The following is a 26,768-nucleotide window of genomic DNA, read 5'->3' as shown; positions in this document are numbered from 1 at the left end:
AAACTGCAGAAGCTGGTGACTGAGTTTGGTAAAGTGTGTGAAAGAAGAAAGTTAAGAGTAAATGTGAATAAGAGCAAGGTTATTAGGTACAGTAAGGTTGAGGGTCAAGTCAATTGAGAGGTAAGTTTGAATGGAGAAAAACTGGAGGAAGTAAAGTGTTTAAGATATCTGGGAGTGGATCTGGCAGCGGATAGAACCATGGAAGCGGAAGTGAATCATAGGGTGGGGGAGGGGGCGAAAATCCTGGGAGCCTTGAAGAATGTTTGGAAGTCGAGAACATTATCTCGGAAAGCAAAAATGGGTATGTTTGAAGGAATAGTGGTTCCAACAATGTTGTATGGTTGCGAGGCGTGGGCTATGGATATAGTTGTGCGCAGGAGGGTGGATGTACTGGAAATGAGATGTTTGAGGACAATGTGTGGTGTGAGGTGGTTTGATCGAGTAAGTAATGTAAGGGTAAGAGAGATGTGTGGAAATAAAAAGAGCGTGGTTGAGAGAGCAGAAGAGGGTGTTTTGAAATGGTTTGGGCACATGGAGAGAATGAGTGAGGAAAGGTTGACCAAGAGGATATATGTGTCGGAGGTGGAGGGAACGAGGAGAAGTGGGAGACCAAATTGGAGGTGGAAAGATGGAGTGAAAAAGATTTTGAGTGATCGGGGCCTGAACATGCAGGAGGGTGAAAGGTGGGCAAGGAATAGAGTGAATTGGATCGATGTGGTATACCGGGGTTGATGTGCTGTCAGTGGATTGAATCAGGGCATGTGAAGCATCTGGGGTAAACCATGGAAAGTTGTGTGGGATCTGGATGTGGAAAGGGAGCTGTAGTTTCGGGCATTATTGTATGACAGCTAGAGACTGAGTGTGAACGAATGGGGCCTTTTTGTCTTTTCCTAGCGCTACCTCGCACACATGAGGGGGGAGGGGGATGGTATTCCATGTGTGGCGAGGTGGCGATGGGAAATGAATAAAGGCAGACAGTGTGAATTGTGTGCATGGGTATATATGTATGTGTCTGTGTGTGCATATATATGTGTACATTGAGATGTATAGGTATGTATATTTGCGTGTGTGGACCTGTATGTATATACATGTGTATGGGGGTGGGTTGGGCCATTTCTTTCGTCTGTTTCCTTGCGCTACCTCGCAAACGCGGGAGACAGCGACAGAGCAAAATAAATAAAAATATAAACATATATGTAAACGTTGAGATATATAAGTATGTATGTGTGTGTGGACGTGTATGTATATACATGTGTATGTGGGTGGATTGGGCCATCTTTTCGTCTGTTTCCTTGCGCTACCTCGCTAACGTGGGAGACAGTGACAAAGTATAATAAATAAATAAATATAAACATATGTATATGAGTGGATGGGCCATTCTTCGTCTGTTTCCTGGTGCCACCTTGCTGATGCGGGAAACGGCGATCAAGTACAATAAATAAATAAGTAAATATATGCTTCACCTGATTATGAGTTTAGGTATAAAAACTGTATCAATCAAAATAATCTTATATTTGGTAAACAGCTATTACTGGTTAAACAAGCTGTATTTCTGTTTCTATTTCTACCACCAAATACCGTAAAGTACAATTTTCAAAGGAAATTTCCTTCATCCTCTACTCTTAAGAGAAAAAAATTAGTTTTTTCCATTTTATCATAAAACTATCACAAAACTTTGCTTTTCATCTTTACACTCATTCTCAAAAAACTGCTGTGTTTCATATCTATTTACCAAATCAATCACTCTTTGAGAAAAACTTTACAGCCAGATATCATAATATCTGTAGATACTAATTCAATTAATCTTAAGAAAAATCTTTTATGATCAGATACTATAATATCTTTAGATAAAATGTCTTTACCATCATGTGAAACTTACAAGATTTTGCCATATTTCATTCAAACATGGTGAATATAGTCACAACAAAGTTCCTCTGATTTCCTCTGTGAAAATTAAAGTACACTCAGCAAATAACACAAGTTATTAAGGTATCAAAGGAACTTACGTGTGGGGCCTGGAGTTGGAGTTGGGCCCATCATGGCCACTTGCCGGTAGTTGCTGGGCAGAGACATCCTAAGGCCAGGCTGAAAAAATTAATATAATGAAAGTGATCACCCATGAATTATAGTTTGTGAAACCATTATGTGCACATAAATAGTTAAGGCTTTCTATATGAACACTAAATCTGCAACACTGAAAATGAAGTATGATCTAAACATTGCCATATAAACTAATAACAAAAAATACTAAATTTTCTTTTGAAAATAAGCATTTCATTATTCTAAAAACAAACTAAAACAAATAAGTCTACAACTTAAGAGTTTGGCAATAAGGATTTTGGTTTAAGAAATATAATTTTCATGTGCAAGATCAGTTGGCTCTGATCACCAATGAAAACATTAGCATGGGAAAACAATACGATTTTCCTTAAGATACAAGAGATTACTACTCTTAACTGCTTTCAAACTATAACTCATTTAACACTGTTCTCACAAGGACTCCACAACAATCATTAACAGCTACTTTTCTCCATTTCTTACCTTTCTTCATATCTGCCATCTGTTTTCCTCATCCCCATCTCTTTCTCCTTGTGTCTAACTACTCAGTCAACCTTCAGTCTTTCCACACAGTCAGTATGAAAAAAGCACCCAACATGGAAAATCTTTTAACAAATACATTAAATGTAGCTGTTTATGTGGTAATGGTAACTGAAATGCTTGGGAAATACTCCACACCATTCTACTATGAATGTACGGAATCACAAAGCTTAATGTTTTCTAAAACCTATTCATAATGCAAAAGATGGTGCAACTATTCAATATAGTAAGCAGAGGCAAACACATTGTGTGTTACATTATCGGTTTAATACAAACTTATATAAATGAAAAAAGAATATCAAATTTCATATCTATAATGAGTATGAATGAAAAGAGCAGCTAGTAACTGAGGCCAACCATAAAATATATATCAATGAACAACAAGGAAGAAACTAAATGAGGATTCAGGAAGAAATTGTCAAAATATCTAACCTATTTTTGTGAATATCTTAATTTTTTTTAGCTAAGAAGTTAGGTAATAAAATATTGAAGACAAGCATCTGATTCCTAATCATGCATCAATTAGTGCCAAAGAGTGGCAATGTTTTTCTATTCAACATGTCATATGCAACCATCCAATATGACCCAACAGTTGACTAAGTCTGACTTAATATACACATCCAACATGAAAGAAACAATCAAGCATCTCAAATAAATGATATCGTAGTATAATGTTTTAAACTTATGAGTTAGATTTATGTTGGTAAGGAAAGTAACCCCCCCTCTTACAAAAGGGGTGTCAAACACTAAACTTAAGATAGTTTCAACCTGACGTGGGCTGCCAAGAAAAACAACCTCAATGCAAGTTGAGGCCCTGATGTGGTGTTAATCTACTGAATGCATATTACGGCTAGAGCTATCACACAAAATTTTCCTTCTCACCATGAAATACAACTAAAGTCCATGGTTGCCAAAAAAAGTATCATCCCAAGCAATTTGCTTACCTTCTAAACGGGAAATGATGCTAGGATCCCATACTGTCCTGCCTCTATGCAGTGGCAGACTTAAACCACAGAAATAATCAATGACTCAATCAGCTAATTCCATCACCCACGTAGTGATTCATTCCTCTGACTTTTCAGTTTCACTTTATTTTCAATGAACTATTTAGGTAATTCAAGGATATCATAATGTTTATGTATTCTATGCAAGTATGTTTCACAGATACTCATGATCAAATGAAGATAAACAATGAAAATATATATTTTTGATGAGTGCACATGAGCTGGCAACACAGGGCTGTTATATGACCATTCAAATCTGGCATTTTCATTTTCTTTATGGTTCCTTCATCACTCTCAGTATAAGCCATGCATCATAATACATATATCCCTGGGGATAGGGGAGAAAGAATACGTCCCATGTATTCCTCACGTGTCGTAGAAGGCGACTAAAGGGGACTGGAGCGGGGGGCTAGAAACCCTCCCCTCCTTGTATTTTAACTCTCTAAAACGGGAAATAGAAGAAGGAGTCACGAAGAGGGTGCTCATCCTCCTCGAAGGCTCAGATTGGGGTGTCTAAATGAGTGTGGATGTAACCAAAATGAGAAAAAAGGAGAGATAGGTAGTATGTTTGAGGAAAGGAACCTGGATGTTTTGGGTATGAGTGAAACGAAGCTCAAGGGTAAAGGGGAAGAGTGGTTTGGGAATGTCTTGGGAGTAAAGTCAGGGGTTAGTGAGAGGACAAGAGCAAGGAAGGAGTAGCACTACTCCTGAAACAGGAGTGGTGGGAGTACGTGATAGAGTGTAAGAAAGTAAACTCTAGATTGATATGGGTAAAACTGAAAGTTGATGAAGAGAGATGGGTGATTATTGGTGCATATGTACCTGGCCATGAGAAGAAAGATCATGAGAGGCAAGTGTTTTGGGAGCAGCTGAATGAGTGTGTTAGTGGTTTTGATGCACGAGACTGGGTTATAGTGATGGGTGATTTGAATGCAAAGGTGAGTAATGTGGCAGTTGAGGAAATAATTAGTATACATGGGGTGTTCAGTGTTGTAAATGGAAATGGTGAAGAGCTTGTAGATTTATGTGCTGAAAAAGGACTGGTGATTGGGAATACCTGGTTTAAAAAGCGAGATATACATAAGTATAAGTATGTAAGTAGGAGAGATGGCCAGAGAGCGTTATTGGATTATATGTTAATATACATTTACAACACTGAACACTCCATATACACCAATTAATCCCTCAGAGGCACAGTACTCACCTATGCATTCAAATCACCCATCACTATAACCCGGTCTTGTGCATCAAAACTACTAACACACTCACTCAGCTGCTCCCAAAACACTTGTCGGTCACTTAAGTTCTTCTCATCCCATGGTGCATATGCACCAATAATCACCCATCTCTCTCTATCCACTTTCAGTTTTACCCATATCAATCTAGAGTTTACGTTCTTACACTCTATCATATACTCCAACAACTCCTGTTTCAGGAGCATTGCTACCCCTTACCTTGCTTTTGTCCTCTCACTAACCCCTGACTTTACTCCTAAGACATTCCCAAACCACTCTTCCCCTTTAACCTTGAGGTCTGTTTCACTCATATATATATATATATATATATATATATATATATATATATATATATATATATATATATATATATATATATATTTTTTTTTTTGCTTTGTCGCTGTCTCCCGCGTTTGCGAGGTAGCGCAAGGAAACAGACGAAAGAAATGGCCCAACCCACCCCCATACACATGCCTTGATTCAATCCACTGACAGCACGTCAACCCCGGTATACCACATCGCTCCAATTCACTCTATTCTTTGCCCTCCTTTCACCCTCCTGCATGTTCAGGCCCTGATCACTCAAAATCTTTTTCACTCCATCTTTCCACCTCCAATTTGGTCTCCCTCTTCTCCTCGTTCCCTCCACCTCCGACACATATATCCTCTTGGTCAATCTTTCCTCACTCATTCTCTCCATGTGACCAAACCATTTCAAAACACCCTCTTCTGCTCTCTCAACCACGCTCTTTTTATTTCCACACATCTCTCTTACCCTTACGTTACTTACTCGATCAAACCACCTCACACCACACATTATCCTCAAACATCTCATTTCCAGCACATCCATCCTCCTGCACACAACTCTATCCATAGTCCACACCTCGCAACCATACAACATTTTTGGAACCACTATTCCTTCAAACATACCCATTTTTGCTTTCCGAGATAATGTTCTCGACTTCCACACATTCTTCAAGGCTCCCAGAATTTTTCTTATTCACATTTACTCTTAACTTTCTTCTTTCACACACTTTACCAAACTCAGTCACCAGCTTCTGCAGTTTCTCACATGAATCAGCCACCAGCGCTGTATCATCAGTGAACAACAACTGACTCACTTCCCAAGCTCTCTCATCCCCAACAGACTTCATACTTGCCCCTCTTTCCAAAACTCTTGCATTCACCTCCCTAACAACCCCATCCATAAACAAATTAAACAACCATGGAGACATCACACACCCCTGCCGCAAACCTACATTCACTGAGAACCAATCACTTTCCTCTCTTCCTACACGTACACATGCCTTACATCCTCGATAAAAACTTTTCACTGCTTCTAACAACTTGCCTCCCACACCATATATTCTTAATACCTTCCACAGAGCATCTCTATCAACTCTATCATATGCCTTCTCCAGATCCATAAATGCTACATACAAATCCATTTGCTTTTCTAAGTATTTCTCACATACATTCTTCAAAGCAAACACCTGATCCACACATCCTCTACCACTTCTGAAACCACACTGCTCTTCCCCAATCTGATGCTCTGTACATGCCTTCACCCTCTCAATCAATACCCTCCCATATAATTTGCCAGGAATACTCAACAAACTTATACCTCTGTAATTTGAGCACTCACTCTTATCCCCTTTGCCTTTGTACAATGGCACTATGCACGCATTCCGCCAATCCTCAGGCACCTCACCATGAGTCATACATGCATTAAATAACCTTACCAACCAGTCAACTATACAGTCACCCCCTTTTTTAATAAATTCCACTGCAATACCATCCAAACCTGCTGCCTTGCCGGCTTTCATCTTCCGCAAAGCTTTTACTACCTCTTCTCTGTTTACCAAATCATTTTCCCTAACCCTCGCACTTTGCACACCACCTCGACCAAAACACCCTATATCTGCCACTCTATCATCAAACACATTCTACAAACCTTCAAAACACTCACTCCATCTCCTTCTCACATCACCACTACTTGTTATCACCTCCCCATCTGCGCCCTTCACTGAAGTTCCCATTTGCTCCCTTGTCTTACGCACTTTATTTACCTCCTTCCAGAACATCTTTTTATTCTCCCTAAAATTTAATGATACTCTCTCACCCCAACTCTCATTTGCCCTTTTTTTCACCTCTTGCACCTTTCTCTTGACCTCCTGTCTCTTTCTTTTATACGTCTCCCACTCAATATCATTTTTTCCCTGCAAAAATCGTCCAAATGCCTCTCTCTTCTCTTTCACTAATACTCTTACTTCTTCATCCCACCACTCACTACCCTTTCTAATCAACCCACCTCCCACTCTTCTCATGCCACAAGCATCTTTTGCGCAATCCACCACTGATTCCCTAAATACATCCCATTCCTCCCCCACTCCCCTTACTTCCATTGTTCTCACCTTTTTCCATTCTGTACTCAGTCTCTCCTGGTACTTCCTCACACAAGTCTCCTTCCCAAGCTCACTTACTCTCACCACCCTCTTCACCCCAACATTCACTCTTCTTTTCTGAAAACCCATACAAATCTTCACCTTAGCCTCCACAAGATAATGATCAGACATCCCTCCAGTTGCACCTCTCAGCACATTAACATCCAAAAGTCTCTCTTTCGCGTGCCTGTCAATTAACACGTAATCCAATAACGCTCTCTGGCCATCTCTCCTACTTAAATAAGTATACTTATGTATATCTCGCTTTTTAAATCAGGTATTCCCAATCATCAGTCCTTTTTCAGCACATAAATCTACAAGCTCTTCACCATTTCCATTTACAACACTGAACACCCCATGTATACCAATTATTCCCTCAACTGCCACATTACTCACCTTTGCATTCAAATCACCCAACACTATAACCCGGTCTATATATATATATATATATATATATATATATATATATATATATATATATATATATATATCTTTCTTTCAAACTATTCGCCATTTCCCGCATTAGCGAGGTAGCGTTAAGAACAGAGGACTGGGCCTTTGAGGGAATACCCTCACCTGGCCCAATTCTCTGTTCCTTCTTTTGGAAAAAAAAAAAAAAAAAAAAAAAATAAAAAAATAAATAAATAAATAAAAAAAAAAAACGAGAGGGGAGGATTTCCAGCCCCCCGCTCCCTCCCCTTTTAGTCGCCTTCTACGACACGCAGGGAATACGTGGGAAGTATTCTTAATCCCCTATCCCCAGGGATTTTCAAAATATCGAATTTTGTTCGTTTTTCATTCATGGCCTAGACTACAATACCTTCAAACATGCCTATGTTTGTCCTCACAGACAATGACTTCTATTTCCACACTTTCCTTACTACACCCAAAACATTAGGCCCTCCCCCCCCATCCTGTGACTCACCTCAGCTCCTATGGTCCCATTCACTGACAAATCAACTTTCAAAGGTACTAGAGATAATTCAGAGAGATTATTTCAAAGAAATATAGGCAACATGTATTCAAACTAAACTACAAAAAGATAAGTTCAAGCAAGTATATGCAACATGCACTTGAATAAACCGAGAATATGCTTCAATAAATTGGTCTCCTAAAAAACAGGGTTGCTGGAAAGGTCTCTTCAAATGTGGTGAAGATGGTGTCAGGATGGAAAGAAATGAGCTATGAACAGAGGCAAAAGTGCTTTGTCTACCCACACTACAGGAAAAAAGGGCGAGTGGAGACAAGATGACCACTATCATATTTCTAAGATGGCATTACAATGCTGACATAGAAAATTTCTCTGACATGAAAAGGGACTCAAAAACCATATTGCATATAAGGAAGCTACGCAAGTAAAGTGTCAAGAAAACCAAGAGGAAATCATTTTTCAGTAAAAGATTTGAGGATATATATATATATATATATATCATACAATGCTCCAACAGCCAGGATCGAACCTGGGACCCCTTGTGCAAGAGGGACAAGGGGTCCCAGGTTCGATCCTGGCTCTTGGAGCTTTGTATGTTCTATGAAGGTGCGCGTTCATATACACTTTATTCGTATTCATATAACTCCGCGTTGTACAGTCAGGTTCGGTAAAACGCTATGAGCTGGCTATGTGTTCTGTTCGGAAACAACCGATAGAACCCGTTGCTCACCATTCTGAGACGAAGGGTATTCAAGTACTTATTATTTCGAATAGTTGTTTCCTATTATACAGTCCCTTAGCCTAGCAGTTAGCATGCCTGCCTCTTGCACAAGGGGTCCCAGTTTTGATCCTGGCTGTTGGAGCTTTGTATGTTCTATGAAGGTGCGCGTTCATATACACTTTATTCGTATATATATATATATATATATATATATATATATATATATATATATATATATATATATTTTTTTTTTTTTTTTTTGCTTTATCACTGTCTCCCGCGTTTGCGAGGTAGCGCAAGGAAAGAGACGAAAGAAATGGCCCAACCCACCCCCATACACATGTATATACATACACGTCCACACACGCAAATATACATACCTACACAGCTTTCCATGGTTTACCCCAGACGCTTCACATGCCCTGATTCAATCCACTGACAGCATGTCAACCCCGGTATACCACATCGATCCAATTCACTCTATTCCTTGCCCACCTTTCACCCTCCTGCATGTTCAGGCCCCGATCACTCAAAATCTTTTTCACTCCATCTTTCCACCTCCAATTTGGTCTCCCACTTCTCCTCGTTCCCTCCACCTCCGACACATATATCCTCTTGGTTAATCTTTCCTCACTCATTCTCTCCATGTGCCCAAACCATTTCAAAACACCCTCTTCTGCTCTCTCAACCACCCTCTTTTTATTTCCACACATCTCTCTTACACTTACGTTATTTACTCGATCCACCTCACAGCACACATTGTCCTCAAACATCTCATTTCCAGCACATCCACCCTCATGCACACAACTCTATCCATAGCTCACGACTCGCAACCATACAACATTGTTGGAACCACGATTCCTTAAAACATACCAATTTTTGCTTTCCGAGATAATGTTCTCGACTTCCACACATTCTTCAAGGCTCCCAGGATTTTCACCCCCTCCCCTAGACTTAAGCAACATGAATATAATATAAGAACAGGACAAGAATCAAAGGCCTTGTTTAATCATATTAAAAACTATGATCATTGTATTGACTGGAGTAACGCCATCTCAGTTGTTAACTCTACCTCTATTACCAAGAGAAATATCATTGAATCTTCTATTATTAAATACACAAAGAATTATAATCTTAATATTAGTGATGGTCTGTACAAATTAGATAACTTTATTGTTGATAAGATTTGTAAAATGGTAAGTTTATGAACGCTCGTTGTATGTTTTGGACAATCACATGTTTACCAAATGGTGTCCTAGCTTCATCTCTTCGACGTATATTAACTGACTGTTATATTCCTCTCTTGTGTCTCCCCTGATGATGTGATTATTACACGAAAGTGCACTTGGGAACTTTTCGTGTTTCATTTTCCCCGTGGACTCATAGGAATATATATATATATATATATATATATATATATATATATATATATATATATATATATATATATATATATATATATATAGTGGTTAAATTGATGAGAACTACTATTGACTTTTGTGTAAATAAATTAAACATTTCCTTTTTCCATAGCCAGAGGGTGAACCATTATGTGACATTCATTTTTTTCTTTTCATTTCAAGCTAGAAGTTTCAGTTTTCTAAATTGTTTCTTACAGTTTTCATATGTATATATATGTATGTGTGTGTGTGTGTGTGTATATGTGCGTGTGTGTGTGTGTGTGTGTGTGTGTGTATGTGTATATATATATATGTATATTATCCCTGGGATAGGGGTGAAAGAATACTTCCCACGCATTCCTCGCGTGTCGTAGAAAGCGACTAGAGGGGACGGGAGCGGGGGGCCAGAAATCCTCCCCTCCTTGTATTTTTTTAACTTTCTAAAATGGGAAACAGAAGAAGGAGTCACGTGGGGAGTGCTCATACTCCTCGAAGGCTCAGATTGTGGTGCCTAAATGTGTGTGGATGTAACCAAGATGTGAAAAAAGGAGAGATAGGTAGTATGTTTGAGGAAAGGAACCTGGATGTTTTGGCTCTGAGTGAAATGAAGCTCAAGGGTGAAGGGGAAGAGTGGATTGGGAATGTCTTGGGAGTAAAGTCAGGGGTTAGTGAGAGGACAAGAGCAAGGGAAGGAGTAGCAGTACTCCTGAAACAGGAGTTGTGGGAGTACGTGATAGAATGTAAGAAAGTAAAGTCTCGATTAATATGGGTAAAACTGAAAGTTGATGGAGAGAGATGGGTGATTATTGGTGCATATGCACCTGGGCATGAGAAGAAAGATCATGAGAGGCAAGTGTTTTGGGAGCAGCTGAATGAGTGTGTTACTGGTTTTGATGCACGAGAACGGGTTATAGTGATGGGTGATTTGAATGCAAAGGTGAGTAATGTGGCAGTTGAGGGAATAATTGGTATACATGGGGTGTTCAGTGTTGTAAATGGAAATGGTGAAGAGCTTGTAGATTTATGTGCTGAAAAAGGACTGATGATTGGGAATACCTGGTTTAAAAAGCGAGATATACATAAGTATACTTATTTAAGTAGGAGAGATGGCCAGAGAGCGTTATTGGATTACGTATTAATTGACAGGCGCGCGAGAGAGACTTTTGGATGTTAATGTGCTGAGAGGTGCAACTGGAGGGATGTCTGATCATTATCTTGTGGAGGCTAAGGTGAAGATTTGTATGGGTTTTCAGAAAAAAAAGAGTGAATGTTGGGGTGAAGAGGGTGGTGAGAGTAAGTGAGCTTGGGAAGGAGACTTGTGTGAGGAAGTACCAGGAGAGACTGAGTACAGAATGGAAAAAGGTGAGAACAATGGAAGTAAGGGGAGTGGGGGAGGAATGGGATGTATTTAGGGAATCAGTAATGGATTGCGCAAAAGATGCTTGTGGCATGAGAAGAGTGGGAGGTGGGTTGATTAGAAAGGGTAGTGAGTGGTGGGATGAAGAAGTAAGAGTATTAGTGAAAGAGAAGAGAGAGGCATTTGGACGATATTTGCAGGGAAAAAATGCAGTTGAGTGGGAGACGTATAAAAGAAAGAGACAGGAGGTCAAGAGAAAGGTGCAAGAGGTGAAAAAAAGGGCAAATGAGCGTTGGGATGAGAGAGTATCATTATATTTTAGGGAGAATAAAAAGATGTTCTGGAAGGAGGTAAATAAAGTGCGTAAGACAAGGGAGCAAATGGGAACTTCAGTGAAGGGCGCAAATGGGGAGGTGAAAACAAGTAGTGGTGATGTGAGAAGGAGATGGAGTGAGTATTTTGAAGGTTTGTTGAATGTGTTTGATGATAGAGTGGCAGATATAGGGTGTTTTAGTCGAGGTGGTGTGCAGAGTGAGAGGGTTAGGGAAAATGATTTGGTAAACAGAAAAGAGGTAGTAAAAGCTTTGCGGAAGATGAAAGCCGGCAAGGCAGCAGGTTTGGATGGTATTGCAGTGGAATTTATTAAAAAAGGGGATGACTGTATTGTTGACTGGATGGTAAGGTTATTTAATGTATGTATGACTCACGGTGAGGTGCCTGAGGATTGGCGGAATGCGTGCATAGTGCCATTGTACAAAGGCAAAGGGGATAAGAGTGAGTGCTCAAATTACAGAGGTATAAGTTTGTTGAGTATTCCTGGTAAATTATATGGGAGGGTATTGATTGAGAGGGTGAAGGCATGTACAGAGCATCAGATTGGGGAAGAGCAGTGTGGTTTCAGAAGTGGTAGAGGATGTGTGGATCAGGTGTTTGCTTTGAAGAATGTATGTGAGAAATACTTAGAAAAGCAAATGGATTTGTATGTAGCATTTATGGATCTGGAGAAGGCATATGATAGAGTTGATAGAGATGCTCTGTGGAAGGTATTAAGAATATATGGTGTGGGAGGCAAGTTGTTGGAAGCAGTGAAAAGTTTTTATCGAGGATGTAAGGCATGTGTACGTGTAGGAAGAGAGGAAAGTGATTGGTTCTCAGTGAATGTAGGTTTGCGGCAGGGGTGTGTGATGTCTCCATGGTTGTTTAATTTGTTTATGGATGGGGTTGTTAGGGAGGTGAATGCAAGAGTTTTGGAAAGAGGGGCAAGTATGAAGTCTGTTGGGGATGAGAGAGCTTGGGAAGTGAGTCAGTTGTTGTTCGCTGATGATACAGCGCTGGTGGCTGATTCATGTGAGAAACTGCAGAAGCTGGTGACTGAGTTTGGTAAAGTGTGTGAAAGAAGAAAGTTAAGAGTAAATGTGAATAAGAGCAAGGTTATTAGGTACAGTAGGGTTGAGGGTCAAGTCAATATATCATATCTTTATTTTATTTTGCTTTGTCGCTGTCTCTCGCGTTTGCGAGGTAGCACAAGGAAACAGACGAAAGAAATGGCCCAACCCACCCCCATACACAATGTATATACATACACGTCCACACACGCAAATATACATACCTATACATCTCAATGTACACATATATATATATACACACACAGACACATACATATATACCCATGCACACAATTCACACTGTCTGCCCCCATTCACTCCCATCGCCACCTCGCCACACATGGAATACCATCCCCCTCCCCCCTCATGTGTGCGAGGCAGCACTAGGAAATCCAACAAAGGCCCCATTCGTTCACACTCAGTCTCTAGCTGTCATACAATAATGCCCGAAACAGCTCCCTTTCCACATCCAGGCCCCACACAACTTTCCATGGTTTACCCCAGATGCTTCACATGCCCTGATTCAATCCACTGACAGCACATCAACCCCAGTATACCACATCGATCCAATTCACTCTATTCCTTGCCTTCCTTTCACCCTCCTGCATGTTCAGGCCCCGATCACACAAATCTTTTTCACTCCATCTTTCCACCTTCAATTTGGTCTCCCACTTCTCCTCGTTCCCTCCACCTCCGACACATATATCCTCTTGGTCAATCTTTCCTCACTCATTCTCTCGATGTGCCCAAACCATTTCAAAACACCCTCTTCTGCTCTCTCAACCACGCTCTTTTTATTTCCACACATCTCTCTTACCCTTACATTACTTACTTGATCAAACCACCTCACACCACACATTGTACTCAAACATCTCATTTCCAGCACATCCACCCTCCTGCGCACAACTCTATCCATAGCCCACGCCTCGCAACCATACAACATTGTTGGAACCACTATTCCTTCAAACATACCCATTTTTGCTTTCCGAGATAATGTTCTCGACTTCCACACATTCTTCAAGGCTCCCAGGATTTTCGCCCCCTCCCCCACCCTATGATCTACTTCCGCTTCCATGGTTCCATCCGCTGCCAGATCCACTCCCAGATATCTAAAACACTTTACTTCCTCCAGTTTTTCTCCATTCAAACTTACCTCCCAATAGACTTGACCCTCAACCCTACTGTACCTAATAACCTTGCTCTTATTCACATTTACTCTTAACTTTCTTCTTCCACACACTTTACCAAACTCAGTCACCAGCTTCTGCAGTTTCTCACATGAATCAGCCACCAGCGCTGTATCATCAGCAAACAACAACTGACTCACTTCCCAAGCTCTCTCATCCACAACAGACTTCATACTTACCCCTCTTTCCAAAACTCTTGCATTCACCTCCCTAACAACCCCATCCATAAACAAATTAAACAACCATGGAGACATCACACACCCCTGCTGCAAACCTACATTCACTGAGAACCAATCACTTTCCTCTCTTCCTACACGTACACATGCCTTACATCCTCTGATAAAAACTTCATTTTCCCCGTGCTCAGGATTATCTTGATCACGCACAAAATCATGATCCTTTCCAACATATATATATATACATATATTTCTTTCTTTCAAACTATTCGCCTTTTCCCGCGTTAGGAACAGAGGACTGGGCCTTTTTTGGAATATCCTCACCTGGCCCCCTCTGTTCCTTCTTTTGGAAAAAAAAAAAAAAAAAAAAAAGCAAGGTAGCGTTAAGAACAAAGGACTGGGCCTTTCAGGGAATATCCTCACCTGGCCCCCTTCTCTCTTCCTTCTTTTGAAGAAAAAAAAAAAAAAGAAAAGAGGGAAGGATTCCCAGCCCCACGCTCCCTCCCCTTTTAGTCAACTTCTACGACACGCAGGGAATACGTGGGAAGTATTCTTTCTCCCCTATCCCCAGGGATAACATACATGAAGTGAGTCATAGCATGGGGGAGGGGCGAAAATTCTGGGAGCCTTGAAGAATGTTTGGAAGTCGAGAACATTATCTTGGAAAGCAAAAATGGGTATGTTTGAAGGATTAGTGGTTCCAGCAATGTTGTATGGCTGCGAGGCGTGGGCTATGGATAGAGTTGTGCGCAGGAGGGTGGATGTGCTGGAAATGAGATGTTTGAGGACAATATTTGGTGTGAGGTGGTTTGATCGAGTAAGTAATGTAAGGGTAAGAGGGATATGTGGAAATATAAAGAGTGTGATTGAGAGAGCAGAAGAGGGTGTTTTGAAATGGTTTGGTCACATGGAGAGAATGAATGAGGAAAGATTGACCAAGAGGATATATGTGTCAGAGGTGGAGGGAACGAGGAGAAGTGGGAGACCAAATTGGAGATGGAAAGATGGAGTGAAAAAGACTTTGAGTGATTGGGGCCTGAACATAAAGGAGGATGAAAGGCATGCAAGGAATAGAGTGAATTGGATCGATGTGGCATACCGGGGTCGATGTGCTGTCAATGGATTCGACCAGGGCATGTGAAGCGTCTGGGGTAAACCATGGAAAGTTCTGTGGGGCCTGGATGTGGAAAGGGAGCAGTGGTTTCGGTGCATTATTACATGATATTTTTTTTTTTTTTGTCGCTGTCTCCCGCGTTTGCGAGGTAGCGCAAGGAAACAGACGAAAGAAATGGCCCAACCCACCCCCATACACATGTATATACATACGTCCACACACGCAAGTATACATACCTACACAGCTTTCCATGGTTTACCCCAGACGCTTCATATGCCTTGATTCAATCCACTGACAGCACGTCAACCCCGGTATACCACATCGCTCCAATTCACTCTATTCCTTTCCCTCCTTTCACCCTCCTGCATGTTCAGGCCCCAATCACACAAAATCTTTTTCACTCTATCTTTCCACCTCCAATTTGGTCTCCCTCTTCTCCTCGTTCCCTCCACCTCCGACACATATATTCTCTTGGTCAATCTTTCCTCACTCATTCTCTCCATGCGCCCGAACCATTTCAAAACACCCTTTTCTGCTCTCTCAACCACGCTCTTTTTACTTCCACACATCTCTCTTACCCTTACGTTACTTACTCGATCAAACCACCTCACACCACATATTGTCCTCAAACATCTCATTTCCAGCACATCCATCCTCCTGCGCACAACTCTATCCATAGCCCACGTCTCGCAACCATACAACATTGTTGGAACCACTATTCCTTCAAACATACCCATTTTTGCTTTCCGAGATAATATATATATATATATATATATATATATATATATATATATATATATATATATTACATTATATTATATTATATTTATTTATTTTATTTTGCTTTGTCGCTGTCTCCCGCGTTTGCGAAGTAGCACAAAGAAACAGACGAAAGAAATGGCCCAACCACCCCCATACACAATGTATACACACACACGTCCACACACGCAAATATACATACCTATACATCTCAATGTACACATATATATACATACACAGACACATACATATATACCCATGCACACAATTCACACTGTCTGCCCCCATTTACTCCTATCGCCACCTCACCACACATGGAATACCTTCCCCTTCCCCCCTCATGTGTGCGAGGTAGCACTAGGAAAAGACAACAAAGGCCCCATTCGTTCACACTCAGTTTCCAGCTGCCACGCAATAATGCCCGAAACCACAGTTCCCTTTCCACATCCAGGCCCCACACAACTTTCCATGGTTTACCCCAGACGCTTCACATGCCCTGATTCAATCCACTGACAGCACGTCAACCTCAGTATACCACATCAATCCAATTCTCTCTATTCCTTGCCCGCCTTTCACCCTCCTGCATGTTCAGGCCCGGATCACTCAAAATCTTTTTCACTCCATCTTTCCACCTCCAATTTGGTCTCCCACTTCTCCTCGTTCCCTCCACCTCCGACACATATATCCTCTTGGTCAATCTTTCCTCACTCATTCTCTCCATGTGCCCCAACCATTTCAAAACACCCTCTTCTGCTCTCTCAACCACACTCTTTTTATTTCCACACATCTCTCTTACCCTTACATTACTTACTCGATCAAACCACCTCACACCACACATTGTCCTCAAACATCCCATTTCCAGCATATCCACCCTCCTGCGCACAACTCTATCCATAGCCCACGCCTCGCAACCATACAACATTGTTGGAACCACTATTCCTTCAAACATACCCATTTTTGCTTTCCGAGATAATGTTCTCGACTTCCACACATTCTTCAAGGCTCCCAGGATTTTCGCCCCCTCCCCCACCCTATGATTCACTTTTGCTTCCATGGTTCCATCAGCTGCCAGATCCACTCCCAGATATCGAAAACACTTTACTTCCTCCAGTTTTTCTCCATTCAAACTTACCTCCCAATTGACTTGACCCTCAACCCTACTGTACCTAATAACCTTGCTCTTATTCACATTTACTCTTAACTTTCTTCTTTCACACACTTTACCAAACTCAGTCACCAGCTTCTGCAGTTTCTCACATGAATCAGCCACCAGCGCTGTATCATCAGCAAACAACAACTGACTCACTTCCCAAGCTCTCTCATCCACAACAGACTTCATACTTGCCCCTCTTTCCAAAACTCTTGCATTCACTTCCCTAACAACCCCATCCATAAACAAATTAAACAACCATGGAGACATCACACACCCCTGCCGCAAACCTACATTCACTGAGAACCAATCACTTTCCTCTCTTCCTACACGTACACATGCCTTACATCCTCGATAAAAACTTTTCACTGCTTCTAACAACTTGCCTCCCACACCATATATTCTTAATACCTTCCACAGAGCATCTCTATCAACTCTATCATATGCCTTCTCCAGATCCATAAATGCTACATACAAATCCATTTGCTTTTCTAAGTATTTCTCACATACATTCTTCACAGCAAACACCTGATCCACACATCCTCTACCACTTCTGAACCCACACTGCTCTTCCCCAATCTCATGCTCTGTACATGCCTTCACCCTCTCAATCAATACCCTCACATATAATTTACCAGGAATACTCAACAAACTTATACCTCTGTAATTTGAGCACTCACTCTTATCCCCTTTGCCTTTGTACAAAGGCGATATGCACGCATTCCGCCAATCCTCAGGCACCTCACCATGAGTCATACATACATTAAATAACCTTACCAACCAGTCAACAATACAGTCACCCCCGTTTTTAATAAATTCCACTGCGATACCATCCAAACCTGCTGCCTTGCCGGCTTTCATCTTCCACAAAGATTTTACTACCTCTTCTCCGTTTACCAAATCATTTTCCCTAACCCTCTCGCTTTGCACACAACCTCGACCAAGACACCCTATATCTGCCACTCTATCATCAAACACATTCAACAAACCTTCAAAATACTCAATCCATCTCCTTCTCACATCACCACTACTTGTTATCACCTCCCCATTAGCGCCCTTCACTGAAGTTCCCATTTGCTCCCTTGTCTTACGCACTTTATTTACCTCCTTCCAGAACATCTTTTTATTCTCCCTAAAATTTAATGATACTCTCTCACCCCAACTCTCATTTGCCCTCTTTTTCACCTCTTGCACCACTCTCTTGACCTCCAGTCTCTTTCTTTTATACATCTCCCACTCAATTGCACTTCTTCCCTGCAAAATTGTCCAAATGCGTCTCTCTTCTCTTTCACAAATAATCTTACTTCTTCATCTCACCACTCACTATCCCCTCCAATCAACCCACCTTCCACGCTTCTCATGCCACAAGCATCTTTTGCGCAATCCATCACTGATTCCCTAAATACATCTCATTCCTCCCCCACTCCCCTTACTTCCATTCTCCTCACCTTTTTCCATTCTGAACTCAGTCTCTCCTGGTACTTCCTCACACAAGTTTCCTTCCCAAGCCCACTCACTCTCACCACCCTCTCCACCCCAACATTCATTTTTCTTTTCTGAAAACCCAAACAAATGTTCACCTTAGCCTCCACAAGATAATGATCAGACAACCCTCCAGTTGCACCTCTCAGCACATTTACATTCAAAAGTCTCTCTTTCGCGCGCCTGTCAATTAACAATTAAAACGCATTCCTCGTGTGTCGTAGAAGGCGACTAGACGGGACGGGAGCGGGGGGCCAGAAATCCTCCCCTCCTTGTATTTTTTAACTTTCTAAAATGGGAAACAGAAGAAGGAGTCACGCGGGTGGTGCTCATCCTCCTCGAAGGCTCAGACTGGGGTGTCTAAATGTGTGTGGATGTAACAAAGATGTGAAAAAAAAAAGAAATAGGTAGTATGTTTGAGGAAAGGAACCTGGATGTTTTGGCTCTGAGTGAAACGAAGCTCAAAGGTAAAGGTAAGAGTGGTTTGGGAATGTCTTGGGAGTAAAGTCAGGGGTTAGTGAGAGGACAAGAGCAAGGGAAGGAGCAGCAGTACTCCTGAAACAGGAGTTGTGGGAGTATGTGATAGAATGTAAGAAAGTAAATTCTCGATTAATATGGGTAAAACTGAAAGTTGACGGAGAGAGATGGGTGATTATTGGTGCATATGCACCTGGGCATGAGAAGAAAGATCATGAGAGGCAAGTGTTTTGGGAGCAGCTGAATGAGTGTGTTAGTGGTTTTGATGCACGAGACCGGGTTATAGTGATGGGTGATTTGAATGCAAAGGTGAGTAATGTGGCAGTTGAGGGAATAATTGGTATACATGGGGTGTTCAGTGTTGTAAATGGAAATGGTGAAGAGCTTGTAGATTTATGTGCTGAAAAAGGATTGGTGATTGGGAATACCTGGTTTAAAAAGCGAGATATACATAAGTATACGTATGTAAGTAGGAGAGATGGCCAGAGAATGTTATTGGATTATGTGTTAATTGACAGGCGCGCGAGAGACACTTTTGGATATATATATATATATAGGAAGAGAACTGCAGGAAGAGAGGAAAGAGATTGGGTCTCAGTGGATGTAGGTTTGCGGCAGGGGTGTGTGATGTCTCCGTGGTTGTTTAATTTGTTTATGGATAGGGTTGTTAGTGAGGTGAATGGAAGAGTTTTGGAAAGAGGGGCGACCAAGTATGCATTCTGTTGTGGATGAGAGAGCTTGGGAAGTGAGTCAGTTGTTGTTCGCTGATGATACAGCGCTGGTGGCTGATTCACGTGAGAAACTACAAAATCTGGTGACTGAGTTTGGTAAAGTGTGTGAATAAATGTGAATAAGAGCAAGGTTATTAGGTACAGTAGGGTTGAGGGTCAAGTCAACTGGGAGGTAAGTTTGAATGGAGAAAACCTGGAGGAAGTGAATTGTTTTAGATATCTGGGAGTGGATTTGGCAGCGGATGGAACCATGGAAGCGGAATTGAATCATAGGGTGGGGGAGGGGGCGAAAATTCTGGGAGCACTGATGAATGTGTGGAAGTCGAGAACATTATCTTGGAAAGCCAAATGGATATGTTTGAAGGAACAGTGGTTCCAACAATGTTATAAGGTTGTGAGGCGTGGGCTATAGATAGAGTTGTGTGGAGGAGGGTGGATGTGCTGGAAATGAGATGTTTGAGGACAATATGTGATGTGAGGTGGTTTGCTCGAGTAAGCAATAATAGGGTAGGAAAGATGTGTCATAATAAAAAGAGTGTGGTTGAGAGAGCAGAGGAGGGTGTTTTGAAATGGTTTGTTCACATGGAGAGAATGCGTGGGGAAAGATTGACCAAGAGGATATATGTGTCAAAGGTGGAGGGAACAAGGAGAAGTGGGAGACCAAATTGGAGGTGGAAAGATGGAGTGAAAAAGATTTTGAGTGATTGGGGCCTGAACATGTACGAGGATGAAAGGTATGCAAGAAATAGAGTGAATTGGATCGATGTGGTATACCGGGATCGACATGCTGTCAATGGATTGAACCAGGGCGTGTGAAGTGTCTGGGGTTAACCATGGAAAGTTCTGTGGGGTCTGGATGTGGAAAGGGAGCTGCAGTTTCGTTGCATTATTACATGACAGCTATAGACTAGGTGTGAACGAATGGGGCCTTTGTTGTCTTTTCCTAGCGTTACCTCGCACATATGAGGGGATAGGGGGTTGTTATTTCATGTGTGGCAAGGTGGCAATGGGAATGAATAAAGGCAAACAGTATGAATTATGTACATGTATGTATATATATATATATGTATATGTGTGTGTGTGTATATATATATGTATACATTGAGATGTATAGGTATGTATATTTGCATGTGTGGACGTGTATGTATATACACGTGTATGTGAGTGGGTTGGGCCATTCTTTCGTCTGTTTCCTTGCGCTACCTCGCTAACGTGGGAGACAGTGACAAAGCAAAAATAAAAATAAAATAAAAATAATACTTATATATATAAATAATATTAATATATATTTTTTTATCTTTATTTTGCTTTGTCGCTGTCTCCCGCGTTTGCGAGGTAGCGCAAGGAAACAGACGAAAGAATGGCCCAACCAACCCCCCTACACATGTATATACACACACGTCCACACACGTAAATATACACACCCATACATCTCAATGTACACACACATATACACGCACAAACACATACATATATGCACATGCACACAATTCACACTGTCTGCCTTTATTGATTCCCATCGCCACCTCACCACACGTGGAATAACATCCCCCTCCCCCTCATGTGTGCGAGGTAGCGCTACGAAAAGACAACAAAGACCCCATTCGTTCACACCCAGTTTATAGCTGTCATGTAATAATGCACCGAAACCGCAGCTCCCTTTCCACATCCAGACCCCACAGAACTTTCCATGGTTAACCCCAGACACTTCACATGCCCTGGTTCAATCCATTGACAGCACGTTGATCCCAGTATACCACATCGATCCAATTCACTCTAATCCTTGCACGCCTTTCATCCTCCTGCATGTTCAGGCCCCGATCACTCAAAATCTTTTTCACTCCATCTTTCCACCTCCAATTTGGTCTCCCACTTCTCGTTCCCTCCACCTCCAGCACATATATCCTCTTGGTCAATCTTTCCTCACTCATTCTCTCCATGTGACCAAACCATTTCAAAACACCCTCTTCTGCTCTCTCAACCACACTCTTTTTATTTCCACACATCTCTCTTACCCTTACATTATTTACTCGATCAAACCACCTCACACCACACATTGTCCTCAAACATCTCATTTCCAGCACATCCACCCTCCTGCACACAACTCTATCCATAGCCCACGCCTCGCAACCATACAACATTGTTGGAACCACTATTCCTTCAAACATACCCATTTTTGCTTTCCGAGATAATGTTCTCCACTTCCAAACATTCTTCAAGGCTTCCAGAATTTTCGCCCCTCCCCCACCCTATGATTCACTTCTGCTTCCATGGTTCCATCCGCTGACAGATCCACTCCCAGATATCTAAAACACTTTACTTTCCTCCAGTTTTTCTCCATTCAAACTTACCTCCCAGTTGACTTGACCCTCAACCCTACTGTACCTAATAACCTTGCTCTTATTCACATTTACTCTTAACTTTCTTCTTTCACACACTTTACCAAACTCAGTCCCAGCTTCTGCAGTTTCTCACATGAATCAGCCACCAGAGCTGTATCATCAGCGAACAACAACTGACTCACTTCCCAAGCTTTCTCATCCCCAACAGATTTCATAGTTCCCCTCTTTCCAAAACTCTTGCATTCACCTCCCTAACAACCCCATCCATAAACAAATTAAACAACCATGGAGACGTGTATAAAAGAAAGAGACAGGAGGTCAAGAGAAAGGTGCAAGAGGTGAAAAAGAGGGCAAATGAGAGTTGGGGTGAGAGAGTATCATTAAATTTTAGGGAGAATAAAAAGATGTTCTGGAAGGAAATAAATAAAGTGCGTAAGACAAGGGAGCAAATGGGAACTTCAGTGAAGGGCGCAAATGGGGAGGTGATAACAAGTAGTGGTGATGTGAAAAGGAGATGGAGTGAGTATTTTGAAGGTTTGTTGAATGTGTTTGATGATAGAGTGGCAGATATAGGGTGTTTTGGTCGAGGTGGTGTGCAAAGTGAGAGGGTTAGGGAAAATGATTTGGTAAACAGAGAAGAGGTAGTAAAAGCTTTGTGGAAGATGAAAGCCGGCAAGGCAGCAGGTTTGGATGGTATTGCAGTGGAATTTATTAAAAAAGAGGGTAACTGTATTGTTGACTGGTTGATAAGGTTATTTAATGTATTTATGACTCATGGTGAGGTGCCTGAGGATTGGCGGAATGCGTGCATAGTGCCATTGTACAAAGGCAAAGGGGATAAGAGTGAGTGCTCAAATTACAGAGGTATAAGTTTGTTGAGTATTCCTGGTATATTATATGGGAGGGTATTGATTGAGAGGGTGAAGGCATGTACAGAGCATCAGATTGGGGAAGAGCAGTGTGGTTTCAGAAGTGGTAGAGGATGTGTGGATCAGGTGTTTGCTTTGAAGAATGTACGTGAGAAATACTTAGAAAATCAAATGGATTTGTATGTAGCATTTATGGATCTGGAGAAGGCATATGATAGAGTTGATAGAGATGCTCTGTGGAAGGTATTAAGAATATATGGTGTGGGAGGCAAGTTGTTAGAAGCAGTGAAAAGTTTTTATCGAGGATGTAAGGCATGTGTGCGTGTAGGAAGAGAGGAAAGTGATTGGTTCTCAGTGAATGTAGGTTTGCGGCAGGGGTGTGTGATGTCTCCATGGTTGTTTAATTTGTTTATGGATGGGGTTGTTAGGGAGGTGAATGCAAGAGTTTTGGAAAGAGGGCCAAGAATGAAGTCTGTTGTGGATGAGAGAGCTTGGGAAGTGAGTCAGTTGTTGTTCGCTGATGATACAGCGCTGGTGGCTGATTCATGTAAGAAATTGCAGAAGCTGGTGACTGAGTTTGGTAAAGTGTGTGAAAGAAGAAAGTTAAGAGTAAATGTGAATAAGAGCAAGGTTATTAGGTACAGTAGGGTTGAGGGTCAAGTCAATTGGGAGGTAAGTTTGAATGGAGAAAAACTGGAGGAAGTAAAGTGTTTTAGATATCTGGGAGTGGATCTGGCAGCGGATGGAACCATGGAAGCAGAAGTGAATCATAGGGTGGGGGAGGGGGCCGAAAATCCTGAGAGTATTGAAGAATATGTGGAAGCCGAGAACATTATCTCAGAGAGCAAAAATGGGTATGTTTACCAAATCATTTTCCCTAACCCTCTCACTCTGCACACCACCTCGACCAAAACACCCTATATCTGCCACTCTATCATCAAACACATTCAACAAACCTTCAAAATACTCACTCCATCTCCTTTTCACATCACCACTACTTGCTATCACCTCCCCATTTGTGCCCTTCACTGAAGTTCTCATTTGCTCCCTTGTCTTAGGCACTTTATTTACCTCCTTCCAGAACATCTTTTTATTCTTCCTAAAATTTAATGATACTCTCTCACCCCAACTCTCACTTGCCCTCTTTTTCACCTCTTGCACCTTTCTCTTGACCTCCTGTCTCTTTCTTTTATACATCTCCCACTCAATTGCATTTTTTCCCTGCAAAAATCGTCCAAATGCCTCTCTCTTCTCTTTCACTAATAATCTTACTTCTTCATCCCACCACTCACTACCCTTTCTAATCAACCCACCTCCCACTCTTCTCATGCCACAAGCATCTTTTGCGCAATCCATCACTGATTCCCTAAATACATCCCATTCTTCCCCCACTCCCCTTACTTCCAGTGTTCTATATATATATATATATATATATATATATATATATATATATATATATATATATATATTTTTTTTTTTTTGCTTTGACGCTGTCTCCCGCGTTTGCGAGGAAGCGCAAGGAAACAGACGAAAGAAATGGTCCAACCCACCCCATACACATGTATATACATACGTCCACACACGCAAATATACATACCTACACAGCTTTCCATGGTTTACCCCAGACGCTTCACATGCCTTGATTCAATCCACTGACAGCACGTCAACCCCGGTATACCACATCGCTCCAATTCACTCTATTCCTTGCCCTCCTTTTACCCTCCTGCATGTTCAGGCCCCGATCACACAAAATCTTTTTCACTCCATCTTTCCACCTCCAATTTGGTCTCCCTCTTCTCCTCATTCCCTCCACCTCCGACACATATATCCTCTTGGTCAATCTTTCCTCACTCATTCTCTCCATGTGACCAAACCATTTCAAAACACCCTCTTCTGCTCTCTCAACCACGCTCTTTTAATTTCCACACATCTCTCTTACCCTTACGTTACTTACTCGATCAAACCACCTCACACCACACATTGTCCTCAAACATCTCATTTCCAGCACATCCATCCTCCTGTGCACAACTCTATCCATAGTCCACGCCTCACAACTGTACAACATTGTTGGAACCACTATTCCTGCAAACATACCCATTTTTGCTTTCCGAGATAATGTTCTCGACTTCCACACATTCTTCAAGGCTCCCAGAATTTTCGCCCCCTCCCCCACCCTATGATCCACTTCCGCTTCCATGTTTCCATCCGCTGCCAGATCCACTCCCAGATATCTAAAACACTTCACTTCCTCCAGTTTTTCTCCATTCAAACTCACCTCCCAATTGGCTTGACCCTCAACCCTACTGTACCTAATAACCTTGCTCTTATTCACATTTACTCTTAACTTTCTTCTTTCACACACTTTACCAAACTCAGTCACCAGCTTCTGCAGTTTCTCACATGAATCAGCCACCAGCACTGTATCATCAGCGAACAACAACTGACTCACTTCCCAAGCTCTCTCATCCCCAACAGACTTCATACTTGCCCCTCTTTCCAAAACTCTTGCATTCACCTCCTTAACAACCCCATCCATAAACAAATTAAACAACCATGGAGACATCACACACCCCTGCCGCAAACCTACATTCACTGAGAACCAATCACTTTCCTCTCTTCCTACACGTACACATGCCTTACATCCTCGATAAAAACTTTTCACTGCTTCTAACAACTTGCCTCCCACACCATATATTCTTAATACCTTCCACAGAGCATCTCTATCAACTCTATCATATGCCTTCTCCAGATCCATAAATGCTACATACAAATCCATTTGCTTTTCTAAGTATTTCTCACATACATTCTTCAAAGCAAACACCTGATCCACACATCCCCTACCACTTCTGAAACCACACTGCTCTTCCCCAATCTGATGCTCTGTACATGCCTTCACCCTCTCAATCAATACCCTCCCATACAATTTCCCAGGAATACTAAACAAACTTATACCTCTGTAATTTGAGCACTCACTCTTATCCCCTTTGCCTTTGTACAATGGCACTATGCACGCATTCCGCCAATCCTCAGGCACCTCACCTTGAGTCATACATACATTAAATAACCTTACCAACCAGTCAACAATACAGTCACCCCCTTTTTTAATAAATTCCACTGCAATACCATCCAGAAGAGGGTGTTTTGAAGTGGTTTGGGCACATGGAGAGGATGAGTGAGGAAAGATTGACCAAGAGGATATATGTGTCGGAGGTGGAGGGAACAAGGAGAAGAGGAAGACCAAATTGGAGGTGGAAAGATGGAGTGAAAAAGATTTTGTGTGATCGGGGCCTGAACATGCAGGAGGGTGAAAGGAGGGCAAGGAATAGAGTGAATTGGAGCGATGTGGTATACCGGGGCTGACGTGCTGTCAGTGGATTGAATCAAGGCATGTGAAGCGTCTGGGGTA

At 41.7% G+C, this 26,768-nt stretch overlaps 1 protein-coding gene across 14 annotated transcripts in view; it reads right to left on the bottom strand.

Moving 5' to 3' along the window:
• The window catches only part of LOC139758191 (SWI/SNF-related matrix-associated actin-dependent regulator of chromatin subfamily E member 1-like), a 924,800-nt gene that overhangs the window by 823,728 nt on the left and 74,304 nt on the right, over positions 1-26,768 (bottom strand). For all 14 annotated transcript variants that reach the window (XM_071679412.1, XM_071679409.1, XM_071679411.1 and 11 more), the window contains exon 2: positions 2,007-2,085. In XM_071679412.1, coding sequence (XP_071535513.1) covers positions 2,007-2,085 — 79 coding nt within the window. The remainder of the gene's footprint in view (positions 1-2,006; positions 2,086-26,768) is intronic.

The sequence above is a fragment of the Panulirus ornatus genome, chromosome 29 (genome assembly GCF_036320965.1).
Source record: "Panulirus ornatus isolate Po-2019 chromosome 29, ASM3632096v1, whole genome shotgun sequence".
Classification (NCBI taxonomy): Eukaryota; Metazoa; Arthropoda; class Malacostraca; order Decapoda; family Palinuridae; genus Panulirus; species Panulirus ornatus.
This window is presented reverse-complemented; position numbering and strand designations above follow the sequence as displayed.